This window comes from Jaculus jaculus, chromosome 4, assembly GCF_020740685.1.
Source record: "Jaculus jaculus isolate mJacJac1 chromosome 4, mJacJac1.mat.Y.cur, whole genome shotgun sequence".
NCBI classification, from domain to species: Eukaryota; Metazoa; Chordata; class Mammalia; order Rodentia; family Dipodidae; genus Jaculus; species Jaculus jaculus.
In genome coordinates, this window is record NC_059105.1 from 19,637,242 (window position 1) to 19,650,916 (window position 13,675).

The 13,675-nt window shown below is 50.7% G+C and overlaps 1 protein-coding gene across 1 annotated transcript in view; it reads left to right on the forward strand.

Annotated features, from left to right (window-relative positions):
• Nucleotides 1-8,300, forward strand: part of Neu2 (neuraminidase 2) — a 60,129-nt gene extending 51,829 nt beyond the window's left edge. The window contains exons 3-4 of the mRNA XM_045147185.1: nt 5,612-5,823; nt 7,089-8,300. Coding sequence (XP_045003120.1) covers nt 5,623-5,823; nt 7,089-8,021 — 1,134 coding nt within the window. The 5' untranslated portion in view covers nt 5,612-5,622 and the 3' untranslated portion in view covers nt 8,022-8,300. The remainder of the gene's footprint in view (nt 1-5,611; nt 5,824-7,088) is intronic.
• Nucleotides 8,301-13,675: the final 5,375 nt, after the last annotated feature.

Below are 13,675 nucleotides of genomic sequence, written 5' to 3' on the forward strand. Positions count from 1 at the left end.
GGAGTCTCAGGGTGGCCTCGAACTCACAGCGATCCTTCTACCTCTGTCTCCCTAGTGCTGGGATTAAAGGCGTGCGCCACCGCGCCCGGCATGGCGGATGCCCTTTGAAGAGGTGACTTTCTATCTGTGCTGGAGCCAGGAGCAGCATCTCCCCTGGAGCCCCCCCCCCCCCGCAAACAGGCTGCTCTCTGGGAGAAGCAGCAGGAGGCTCTCCCTCCTTCCTGTAATTACTGACGCTTGGCTGACCTGGGCATGGTAGAGGGCAGGGGCGGGGCTGGGCGGTTCTTGCTTCCCAGCGCAAGAGGTGCCAGCTTGTGAAGTGCTGGGCCTCTCTCTGAAGTGGGCATGTGAGCATGGCGGGAGGCCTCTGGCTTTGCAAGGCGAGCGTCACCCTGTGTTCCTAGGAGAGGAGGGGGCAGGACTCTGGGCTGAGGGTCTTCTGAGAGCAGTGTAGAGACTCCTGAGTGGCAGCTGTAGGCCTCGTGGTAGGAGAGGGCAATGGTTGGGAGCGTGGGCTGCAGAATCTGGCAGAGCCAGGTCCAAACCCACCCACTTCTACCACCCCAGGCTCTGCCTCTGTGGGAGTCACCTGTCACCTCTCTGATCCATCTCTGTTTCTTCACATCCGTGACAGGAGCACTTATGCATGTTTCCTGGATATGTGGGAGAAGTGAACTTCTTCCTCATGTAACATGTCAGCCTCTGGGAGCTTTGGGAGGGGGAACTAAATGCAATTGTGCTATTCTAGCATTGTTTTGTTCCTTTTTAAAAATCATTTGCAAGGAGACAGAGAGAGAGAGAATGAATGGGCACTCCAGGGCCTTTAGCTGCTGCAAATGAACTCCAGAATCATGCACCACTTTGTGCATCTGGCATTAGGGGAATGGAGCCCAGGTCATTCGGCCTTGCAGGCAAGTGCCATTAACAGCTGAGCAATCTCTCTAGCCCGGCAGTATTTTTTAATAAAAAAAGTTAGTAAAAAATTTATATCATCCCTTCCCATCACCCACCTCTGCCCCCTTTCCCACCCTTCTACTGAACTCCTTTCCAACTATTCCCTCCCCCACCTTAATGTCTCCTTCTCTCTCTCTCTGTCTCTTTTGCCCTCTTTCATCATCTATGACAACATATTGATGGGTGCAATGTTACGCAGGTTTTGTGTGGGTATCGGCCACTGTGAGGTTATGAGTGCAATGATTTCTTTGTGTCTGGAAAACAGCATTCCCAATCCCTCTTGCCTGTTACATTCTTTCCACCACCTCTTCCACAATGGTCCCTGAGCCTTGCACAGTGTGAACGGTGTGACAGAGATGTCCCATTTAGTGATGAAACTCAACTTTCCTTCTTCTCAGCACTGTGACAAATTTTGAGTCTTCCCAGTGGGTCACTGCTATCTGAAAAGAGAAGCTTCTCTAACCAAAAGTGAGAGCAACATTAATTTATGTGAATAAAAATAAATATTTAAATTTTTATTTATTTATTTATTTGAGAGCGACAGACACAGAGAGAAAGACAGATAGAGGGAGAGAGAGAGAATGGGCGCGCCAGGGCTTCCAGCCTCTGCAAACGAACTCCAGACGCGTGCGCCCCCTTGCGCATCTGGCTAACGTGGGACCTGGGGAACCGAGCCTCGAACCGGGATCCTTAGGCTTCACAGGCAAGCGCTTAACCGCTAAGCCATCTCCTCAGCCCAAAATAAATATTTAGAGGGTAATCTGAAGAGCACAATATATCCATTTAGTCAGGCAACAATAGTAGCTTCCTCTCCCTCCCCACCGAGGGCTTATGGTCTTCCTAGCCAGAGGTTTCTGGCTATCTTCAATGTCAGACATGAATTCCTTCCTGTGGCACAGGCCCCAAATCTAATCACAGAGCACTTGGTTGTCCCTGTAACTCATACCACTATTGTACTAGTGGGCACATTCTGCTTGGGTGGTCAGTTGTGTAGCGTGCAGGGTCCACTGCCAGTTAAGACAGTTGGTGACTTTCCTCCCCCAGCAGCCTGCAGAGCACTTTCTGGAACTCCCGAGCTCCTCTCCCTCCCGCCCTCTGTCCCCATCTTCCAGGCCCAGCTTCGTCTCCAAATACATGAGAGACAGTTGCTTACAGAGATTAGTGGCCTGTGCAGGGAGTGAGTTTAGCAGGTGTCCACAGCCTCGCTGCCTCTATGCCAGCGTCCCTCCATAAAGGGCACTGCTCTGAGCTTTGCTAGCTACGGTGTGTGTGTGTGTGTGTGTGTGGCACTTGTGGGTTAATTGAGGCAACCGTTGTCAGGTGCTCAACCAGGCCCTGGCCCTGGCAAGCACCGTGTGGTCATTGGCAGCAGTAGTGACCCTTCCATTCCTGACAGCACAGCAGATCCTTGGTCCGCCTATTTGTGGCGCAGCCCAGGTTTCCAGTGCCCCTGTGACAGGAATAAATGAATTTGTTGCCATCCCCAAGGAGGCTGGAGGCTAAAAGAGGAATCTGGAAATCTGTTGTGGACTCTGGAAACTGCTTCCCAGCTCCTTCCTAATTTTCCCTCTGTTACCTTCCTCTGCTGCCCTGTCTGTAAGAGAGACCGCATCTCTGCTTTATCCCAACTTACCCAGCCTCACTTGGAGACTTACAACAAGCTAACCTTTCCCTTCCTCCCCGTGAGACCAAGAGAAGGGCTTGGCAGTGATGGTGACCGCACAGTCTTCTGAGGGTGCTTTAAAACCACTGGGCCACACTGTTCGAGAAGCTGAGTTTCATCGGATATGAATTGAGGGAAGACAACTTAGGGTTTCGGTCACCAGTTCTGTCCTGAGGGCCCCGTCATCTCGTCTGCCCCGTCCTCTCCTTTCTCTAAACCGTGGGTGACAGCTGGGGAGTTGGCTCAGTAGGTAAAGTGCTTCGAAAACACAGGGACCTGGATTTGAGCCCCAGAACTCATGTACAATGTGGGCGTGGTGGCGCTTGTAACCCTAGCACTGGAGAGGTGGCTAAGCGGTCCCTGGGCCTCGCTGGCCAGCCAGTCCAGCTTAATTGGTGAGTTTCAGGCCAATGAGAGACCCTGGTTCAAAAAACCCAAAAAGTGGCCTGATGTTCCTGAGGTTCCAAGGTTGCGCCCTGGCTTCCACATGCACGTTCATACATGCACAGCCACAAACACACAGAAAACCCAAGAGCCACTAGCTCTTGCAACACTCACCTTGTCAAGCCCATTTGTCCCTTTGCTCTCACTCTGAAGTCATCTTTCTCCCTTCTAACTCTGAGGACCCATTCATGGCTTCCCTCCAGTGCCTACCCCATCTTGCTTTGTGGATGCCCTCAGCTAACCCCACACTGAATACAGAAGGCTGGCTCACGGCAGCAGGAAAGGCTGCGGCCCCAGGACCTTTTAGAATCCGATTACACAGACTCTGCAGAATTTGTCATCCAGGATAAGCTTTTCAGATCAAAGCCCAGGCGCTCTAATCAGCCATCAAGTTTCTAAGAAGGAACCAAACCAGCAGCTTTCTCCCCAAGTCTATCCTTTTGCTTTTAATCCTGTTGGATCCTTTCCCATTTACATGTGATAGCCACATCTGCGCAAGATGGCAGCTTGGAGGTCCAGACTGATTCGTTTAGCTGAGTCGACGCCTCACTATTGGCCTGAACTCCAAGAAATCCTCTTGCCTCAGCTCCCCAAGTGTTGGGATCACAGGCCTGAGCTGCCACACCTGGTGGCAGGTCTCAAGTTTATCACTGAGATCTTATGTCCCACCTACTGCGTGTTTTCTTCTTTGCTGACTTGGCTTTTCTGTCACTTTGTCATGCTGTCCTCATAACAACAGTGAACATGACTTGAATGATAGATGCACAGACTACTCTTACGCCTCAGAAATGTCAAATTGAGTTGTAAGCAGATACTAGAAAAATGCAAAAGCGGTTTATAAGAGAAAGCCTGTGCCCCTTTGCTGGCCCTACTTTCCCATTTCTCTTACCCTAGGCTGAAGCTCCATAGGTAGCCAGGAATTCCCATGTGGAGATCCTTGGCAGGATGCCAGTCAAGGACTCCTGGCATCTGCAGCCCTGGAAGGCAGGTGGCAGCCAGTGGGGCAGAGGACGAAGGCAGGCTAAGATGCATTCTCAGGGGAGGCTCAACTGACCCAAGGTGTCTCATCACCAGAAGGAATTGTAACAGGGTGTTAGGGGTCTAGAAAAATCCTTGAACCCTAAACCCCTAGGTTCATTTTTTAATTTTATTTTTAATTTATTTATTTGAGAGAGACAGGCAGAGAGAGAAGGAGAGAGAGAGAGAGAGAGAGAGAATGGGCATGCCAGGGTCTCCAGCCACTGCAAATGAACTCCAGACACGTGCGCCCCTTGTACTTCTGGCTAATGTGGGTCCTGGGGAATATCAAGCCTCGAACCAGGGTCCTTAGGCTTTATAGGCAAGCATTTAACCACTAAACCATCTCTCCAGCCCGAGGTTCCTTTTTAAAAAAAATATTTTATTTATTTATTTTGGGGGGAGGAAGAGGCAGAGAGAAAGAGAATGGGCATGCCAAGGCCTCCAGCCACTGCAAACGAACTCCAGACACATGTGTCCCCTTGTACATCTGGCTTATGTAGGTCCTGGGGAATTGAACCAGGGTCATTAGGCTTCACAGGCCAATTCCTTCACCGCTAAGCCATTTTCCCAGCCCCTTTTTTTTTAAAAAAAATATTTACTTATTAATTTTAATTTTATTCAAAGAACTGAATAAAAAAGGAGACTAAGAAAGATAATTATTAAATTATTACATTTATTAAAGAAAGTAGAGAGCCAAGGAAAGGCTCCCATGTGGCTAGAGATCCCATGTGGAGGGCCTGGCCAAAAAAAAAAGCAAAGAGAAGAGAGAAAAGACAATTCAAGGAATGCAGGGTCTACCTGGTCTATATCCTAGAGTCCTTGCTGGGGAAGACAATGGTGACTGGTCCTTTCAGCTGAGAGTGGCCAGTCCTCCTGAAAAGCACGCCACTGGCACCCACCGTCAGGTTACCCCTCACCACGTCCCTTTTAGTGAATGCCTGTCATGATGGTTGTTTATTATTGTAGAGCTCTAGGAGCTGCTCCCGGCCCATCGCAGGCAAAGCCTCTCTCCTCCAGTGCCACCGCCACCCCCTGCCCGCCTCAGGGTAGCACCTCACAGTGGGGGCAGCTGTTTCTGCAGCCCCAGGCAGCCTGAGCCTGAAAGAATCGAGGCACCTTTTTCTTCCTTTTCCTTCGGAAACAACTTTCTAGGGCTCTGGAGTTATAAAAAGCTCCCCCATGTCATTTTCTTGGCAGTTGGACAGCTGCAGAATGGCACTTGGCAAGCTCTCCTATCCTACCCAAGGGTTTGAAGTGGACGGAGGTGCTGGTTTTGGCAAAGCAACTAAAGGTCATCATAAGTCTGTTGTAAGGAGATCAGTTAACCGCTATCAACAATTCAATGCAAAAACCCCTTTTATGCTCCTAGATTGAGTACTGTCAAAGTCATGGGAGGCAAATAGAGTCTTGGAACATGAGAAAGGAAGTATCCCTATATAGAGAGGACAGGGCTCCACTGGCCATTAGTGGGTGACTCTGGCCCCTGGCATAAACATGACAGCATGTGATGCATCTCTTCTTCCTGCCCAGCCCTCAGCCCCATGGCCACCTGCCCTGCCCTGCAGAAAGAGAGGCTCTTCCAGCAGGGCGCCCATGTCTACAGAATCCCTGCTCTCCTCTACCTCCCGGAGCAAAGGACCTTGCTGGCCTTCGCGGAAAAGCGGTTGAGCAGGAAGGACGAGGAAGCAGAGCAGATTGTGCTGCGCAGAGGAGACTATGATGCAGCTGCCCACCGGGTCCAGGTAAGGAGGGGCACAGCTGCAGTGCCTCCAGCCAGGCTGGCTAAACATAGCCAGCCCCGCGCCGCTGCTTACGCAGGAGCCAGGTCTGGGTCTCGTAAGGATGCATCTGTACCTCCATGGTGGGGATGGGGGACAGAGACTAGAAACCCTTGAAGGGGGGGATTCGCAGAACCATCTGGGAAACGGGGAGCAAAGGTGCCCAGTGATCACCACTCACACCTCCCTTGGGGTCCCTGTGAGCAAGCTGGCAGGAAGTGTGCTTCGTTGCATAACAAGAGTCCCCGGCATCCTTGACAGCCTCGGGGAGGAGCAGTTCACTGTCACGTAATGGGGGTGGTAGCATTTGAGTGAACTTGAACGTGGGAGCTGAGGGTCCTGTGACGGTTGCCTGTGCCTTTGTAGTTCCCGCTTCCGGCTGATGTAACTTGTCAAAGTCCTCCAAGACAGGGCGCATATGTGAGGGGCTTGCCATCATCACTGTGACTCTGTGGTCATGACAACTCGGCAGCTATTCAAAGATGGCATTAAAGTTTTTTCTTTGGTTTTGGTTTTGACTGATGCCTAGTTGTTGTCCATCATCAAGGGATTGGAAGCAGAGGATCCTGACATCACGTCCCTGGGATGGCCTTAGATCTCATCCACCCCATCTAGGCTCTCATTCTCCAGATGTGAAATGGAGTTGATAACCCCTCGCACGGGAGGTTACAGGAGACAGTGGATGTGGGGCCTCTGCAGGGGTGCTCAGTCTGCATTGGGGCAGCTGATGATGCGCGGGGTGGACAGCGCGGCTCAGGGCAAGTCCTCAGCATTCTGCATGCCTCAGCAGGGCACTGAGCATAGCTGATGAGAGCTGCCCCTCATGGTCTATTTTCCATGGGCCAGACTATGGTCCCTATTAACGGTCTGCTTTCAAGAACACTCCACGGGGCTGGGCTGCTAAGAGGAAAGACAGTGCTGAGAATGGCTTCTGCCTGAGTTACTCTTATGTCTTGGGGTCTGCCATGGAGTGAGTGCTCTGCAAATGACTGCTAGTGGGAATGGAAGGAACAGAGCCTTTGGGTGGCTTGGGGAGAAAAAAAGAGAGGGGGAGATGGGGAGGGGAGTCTGGCTCTTGCACCTGTGAGGAGGGTGCAAATGGTGGGTGATGTGTCTTTCTTTTGGCCTTTGACATGTCCCTGTCACCAGGATACATCTGCCCCGTGAGTGTGTCTCCTGTCACCATCACTGGCTGTCTCAAGATTGTGTTCTTCTCCCCTCATATTCAGTGGCAAGCTCAAGAGGTGGTGACCCAAGCCCAGCTGGAGGGCTACCGCTCCATGAACCCGTGTCCCTTGTATGACGAGCACACAGGGACCCTCTTCCTCTTCTTCATTGCCATCCCGGGGCAGGTCTCAGAACATCACCAGCTCCGGACCAGGACCAACGTCACGCGGCTGTGCCACGTTGTCAGCGTTGACCATGGGAGGAACTGGAGTCCAGCCAAGGATCTCACAGGCACCGCCGTCGGCAAGGCCTACAAGGACTGGGCCACGTTTGCCGTGGGCCCCGGGCACTGTCTGCAGCTGCGCAATAGTGCCGGGAGCCTGTTGGTGCCCGCTTATGCCTACAGGAACCTGCACCCCTTCCGAGCGCCTGCCCCCTCCGCTTTCTGCTTCCTCAGCCACGACCACGGGCGCACATGGAAGAGAGGGAACTTTGTGTCCCAGAACACACTGGAATGCCAGGTGGCTGAGGTTGGGGCTGGGGCACAGAAGGTGGTGTATCTCAACGCTAGGAGCTTCCTGGGGGCCAGGGTCCAGGCACAGAGCTCCAATGATGGCCTGGATTTCCAGAATAGCCAGGCTGTGCGGAAGCTTGTAGAACCCCCCAATGGCTGCCACGGGAGTATAGTCACCTTCCCTAGCCCAAGGCCAAGCGTCTCAGACATGTGGCTGCTCTATACCCATCCCACAGACCCCCAGAGGAGGGAGAACCTGGGAGTGTACCTCAACCCGAGACCACTGGACCCCAGCGCCTGGCTGGAGCCCACCCTGTTAGCCACAGGCAGCTGTGCCTACTCGGATCTGCAGAGCATGGGGCATGGTCCCGATGGCTCTCCCCAGTTTGGGTGTCTGTTCGAGTCGGATAACTACCAGGAGATCATTTTCCTCATGTTCACCCTGAAGCAAGCCTTCCCAGGCATATTTGGGGCCCAGTAAGCCAGCTGCCTATGGGCCAAGAGGGTTTCTTCTGCTTCAAGGCACCCATTCCTCTTTCCTGCCGGCATCCTCTGGACTTGGGAGGCAAGCTCTCGGGTCCCTTCCTTAGGGGTGAGCACAGAGCTCTGCCTCTTGGCTGTTTGCCGCCTTCGTTGTTCCAGCTTTTACAGAACGTTCTATTTTCAGCACAGATATCAAAGGAGCCTGGCTTTCCCCGGCCCCTTGACAGGGAAGGCGGGGACAGTGTGCACAGTGGCTGTCACTCTGCACAGTGGCTGTCACTCTGCATGTCGACTGTCACTATGCTACCTCACCCGACTTAACTCCCCTGCTCCCAGGTTTGTTTTTTTTCATAAATTACCCAGCCCAGATCATTTCCTCCTTTCTTCCTGGGAGATGTTCTGCAAGTCCCCCAGGAAAGATTGAGCCAAATGTGTGAATTAGCAGAGACCTGTGTGTGTGTGTGTGTGTGTGTGTGTGTGTGTGTGTGTGTGTGTGTGTCCTTGTTAAATGCTTTGGATCAGGTAACCTGGGGACAGTTTTGCAGGGAGCTATGGCACTGTCTAGAACAATGAGGCTAGCTTCAACCATTGTCTTCACCTCCTGCGGCTGTCACAGTAAATGACCTCAAACAGAGTGCACGGTTCACGGATGGCCACCTTCCGGCAGCCCAGAAGCATGAGTTCAAGCCTTGCTGGGCCATGCTCCCTCATTAAGATGGGTGACCTCACGGTGTGCTGTCCAAATCAGAGCCCTCTGAGGATGCAAGGAGCCCTACTCATTATCACAGCCAGGCAACAGGCCTTTCCCGGGACTGCTGTGGGCAAGTGGTGAGGCTTAACAGAACCACTGCAGATTGTGTCAGGAGACAGACGAACCACAAACCTGTTAGAGGTACCCTAGGGGCGAGGCACCTGCCCCTACAGGCAGCATGGCATTCTCTTGGACGCTAGACACTCACAGGAGTCAGGAACTCTCTCTGCCTGTTGCTGCCTATTGGAACTCTCTGGGAAGCTTTGTACTAATTTTGATGCCAGAACCACCACCCACCCCCACGGACAATGGATTTAGAATTTCTGGTGGTAGGGCCAAAGCAGGAATATTTCTGCAAAATCACGTTATTCTAATGAACCCAAGAATCAAAAATCACCAGATTATAGCCTGAGAACCTCCTCCAGGGAAATGGTGGTAGATACCAAGGAGACTCACATGCATCAAAGCAGAAAATCAGAGGCTGCAGAGAGCTCAGCACTAACACCTCTTCCAAGGCTCACAGAACACTGTGGAAGGGGGGCAGAGAGATTGTAAGGGCCACAGGGTGGGAAGGAGCATCCTGAGGCAGTGTCCCCCCACACTGGTGCATTTATAACTCCACACTGAATACCAATAACGCCACCGAGGAGGGTCCTCAGGGGAATTTGGATGAGGGAAAGGGGATATGGGAATATGATCAATATGCAATATGTTCATACAGTAAAGTTCACAATTAATAAAAATGGGAAAAAAGAGAGTAAAGTTTTAAAAAAAATCTACTGTATTATAGTTATCATGTGTTTTCTATTATAAAGAACTAAAGAGGCCAGAGGTGGTGGTACATGTCTTTAATCCCAGCACTCAGGAAGCAAAGGTAGAAAGATCACTGTGAGTTTGAGGCCAGTTTAGGACTACAGAGTGAGTTCCAGGTCAGCCTGGAATAGAGTTGAGACCCTACCCTGAACCACCGCCGCCCCCCCCCATGACCAAAGGCTTGAACAAGAGCCCTTCCTCAAAGAGGGTATCCTAAAGGCTGCTAAATATGAAAAAATGCTCAACACATTAGTCTTCAGGGAACTGCAGACCAAAACTTATCTACCGAAGTGATGAAAATTTGCAAGAGTAACAGCAGCAAGCATTGGCAGAAATGGGGAACATTGGAGCTTTCATGCATGTCTAGAGGTCACTGGTCAACTTCCCACTTTGGGCAATTGATGGTTCCCTAACACTAAACATGCAAGTTTCTCACACCACTCTGAAGCACATACCCGAGGGGTGGGTGTCTATCTTCCAAAGGCGCCTTGAAGTGTGTCTATAGCTGCTTCATTTACCAGGAAACCCTCAACCTAGAAACAACCACGTGTCCCTGAAAGACAGAATGGGCAGCTGGAATGTCATACGTCAACAGAGGAATGAGCCTCTGTTACCCATGGCAGCGTAGTGTGCTGAGTGAACCACAGTGCACACTCTACAAGACAGTGTATATTGGTGATTTATTTTCACAACGTCCAGGAAAAGATGAGACCAACCCGTGGCGTGTCGGTCAGGATCTTTACTGCTTCCGATAGAGGAGCTGTCAGCTGTGAGGGGGCAAGAGGAAGGGCTCTGATTATGGAAACATTGCTTAATCTGAAGCTGGTTCTATGGGCGATTCTGTATGCAAAATGCCATGAGCTGTGCTCTTGAAACGCATGCACCTGACTATAAGTATGTATATCTTATAACAAAAGTTAAACTGGGGCTGTACAGATGGCTCACCGGTTAAGGCACTTGCCTGCAAAGTCTAACAACCCTAGTTCCATTCCAGCACCCATGGAAAGCCAGATGCACGAAGTGGCACGTGCATCTGGAGGTTATTTGCCATGGGTGGAGGTCCTGGTGTGCCCATTCTTTCTCTCTGTCTGCCAGGTGAGGTGGTACATGCCTTTAATCCTAGCACTCGGGAGACAGAGGTAGGAGAATCATGGTGAGTTTGAGGCCAGCCTGAGATTACACGGTGAATTCTAGTTCGAGGCCAGCCTGAGACTACATAGTGAATTCCCGGTCAGCCTGGCTAGAGTGAGACCCTACCTCAAAAAAAAAAAAAAAAAACAAGCCAAAAAAAAAAGTTGAACTTAATAGTGAGTAGATATGCTAGGTTAACTTTGCTGGATTTTAAAGTTTGGGAGTGGAACTTCAAGATAACTTTTTTCATTTTGGAAGAATTTTAGAGTTACAGAAAAGTGGTGAAGGCAGAACAGTGCATTCTCATATACATCCCGTTCAGGTTTCCTTAACGTGACTGCTTTACATGACCGTGCCACACTTGTCAGAGCTGAGGTATCAACACTGATATGTGACTATGAACTAAACTCCAGGCTTTATTCAGATCTTCCTGAGTTTTCCAAGAACATTCTGTATCTGCCCTAGGCTATAATTCAGGACACATTTGACACATTTAGTGAGAATTATTGTCACAAAGTTGGCCCTTGGAGACACAGGTCCAGCATCCCCCTTCTACCTTCCTCTAAAAGGCAATTGCTAGGGCTGGAGATATAGCTTAGTGGTTAAGTCACTTTCCTGTAAAACCACAGGACCCAAGTTCAATTTTCCAGTACCCACGTAAAGCCAGATGCACAAGATTGTGTATGCATCTGGACTTTATTTGTGGTGGCTAGAGTTCTTGGTATGCCAATTCTCTCTCTTTCTTTTCTTTTCTTTTTTTTTTTTTTTTTTTTTTGGTTTTTCGAGGTAGGGTGTCACTCTAGCTCAGGCTGACCTGGAATTCACTATGTAGCTCCAGGATGGCCTCGAACTCGTGGTGATCCTCCTACCTCTGCCTCCCAAGTGCTGGATTAAAGGCATGAGCCACCACACCCCAGCTTCTTTCTTAAATAAATATTTTTTAAAAAAAACAATTCCTGGGGGCTGGAGAGATGGCTTAGCTGTTAAGGCATTTGCCTGGGAAGCCAAAGGACTCAGGTGTGATTCCCCAGGACCCACATAAGCCAGATACACAAGGGGCACATGCATCTGGTGGCTACAGGTCCTGGTGCGCCCTTCTCTCTGTGTCTGTCTGTCCTCTTTCTCTCTCTCTCTCTCTCTCTCTGTTTCTCTCTCTTTGCAAATAAACAACAACAGCAAAAATTCCTAAACAAACAAACAAAAATACAAAGAATATGTGCTTCTGGCCCAGGGTGCAGGTTGGCCTCTGAAACCGAAAGGGTGGCTTCCAAATCAGTGACACCAGAGCTCCAAGTCCAGTTTTCACCACATTGTCAGTGGAGACGCTGGCCAATTCTGAGTGCCCGTGCACATGTGTGTGGAGGCAGAGAGGTCACGGGATTAGCCAGGCAGCGGTGTCCTTTCCAGAGGGAGGAAGAGCGGGACGTTAATTGGAGAAGGCAGCACGGCAGGCAGAGTGGAAGCAGGCAAGGACAGCTTGCCCAGAGCCCTGGGGAAACCTGGCTCTGTGGACTCTGGCCTGGGCAGCTGCCTTTGAACTTCTGCCCTTTAGAACTGTGAGAGAAGAAAGCTGGGCTGCTTTATACCAACTATCAAGTTCAGGGTGTGTGGGAAGCCCCTGGGCCTGTGCTCACATGAAGTTAGCCTCACTGTGGAAGATGAACGAAATTTGTCCAGACACAAAATGAAAAACCCACCTGTTATCTTCTGGTGAGGCCCACATCAGCCGCGTCAGACTGTGCCTCCTCCCCTGAGAATTTTCATCATGCCAAAGCTATGCAATGCAGTCATGTATGCACAAACGTGTGAGTAGACGCACACACATATTCACACATGTAACAGATGTACACCTAGTCATACAAACACACATATGTAAATACATGCACACACAGGTGTACACATGCAACCATGCATATATACATTTATACAGATGCGCACATGCAAACACATGCACATAAACACATATTCAGACATGAACAAGTGTGTATGACTCATGCACATACATGCAGTCACATGTGCACCCTTGCACACACATGCACACATAGGGTTTCTGCTCCTGAATCCTGACCAGCTCTTCATGTTCACTGATGCTCACTAAACAGATTTCCCCGGCAGGACCCTTGTATCAAGTCCCTCTCCCAAATGGCCTGTATTTATTTATTTATTTATTTATTTATTTATTTATTTATTTGAGAGCGACAGACACAGAGAGAAAGACAGAGGGAGAGAGAGAGAATGGGCGCACCAGGGCTTCCAGCCTCTGCAAACGAACTCCAGACGCGTGCGCCCCCTTGTGCATCTGGCTAACATGGGACCTGGGGAACCGAGCCTCGAACTGGGGTCCTTAGGCTTCACAGGCAAGCGCTTAACCGCTAAGCCATCTCTCCAGCCCTGGCCTGTATTTTGAATCAGGGGCTACCCTTCCTCAGCACTGGTAGCCTGGATGAAATGGGCAAGGAAGGGGCCTGACGCCAAGAAGTCTCCAGTGAAATCCAGTGATTGAGCAGAGAACTTGCCCCGTCTCCAGGAAGGTAGCCTTGATGGTCATGCGGCCTGACCCTGAGGGGGCGGCACAGTGGTCTCATGAACCCGGTGACGTCCATTAAGTCTGTCTGACCTGCTCAAGTGGCTCAAGTGACAGGTGAGGGAATAATAGAGCCCAGCGACTTCTTTTCACACCACATACCTGGTGGCAGGGCCAAGACCCACATTCCCACACCTGTTCTGGAAGCCTCTATTTTCCCTTGTTAACATTCATAAACTACAAAGGTCTCTAGGTTCTGTATAGTCCTGCTTGGCTTGTCTCCGGAGCCTGTTTCCTGAGCCACTGGAAGCTGTCCCTACCTTCCCCTCATCATCTCACCTGAGCAGTGGGGACATGGCCACTCTTACCCTGCTAAGGCTGCCAGGGTCGGCCCAGGAGCCTGGACAGAAAGTGTGTGAAGAGCTGAGATAAC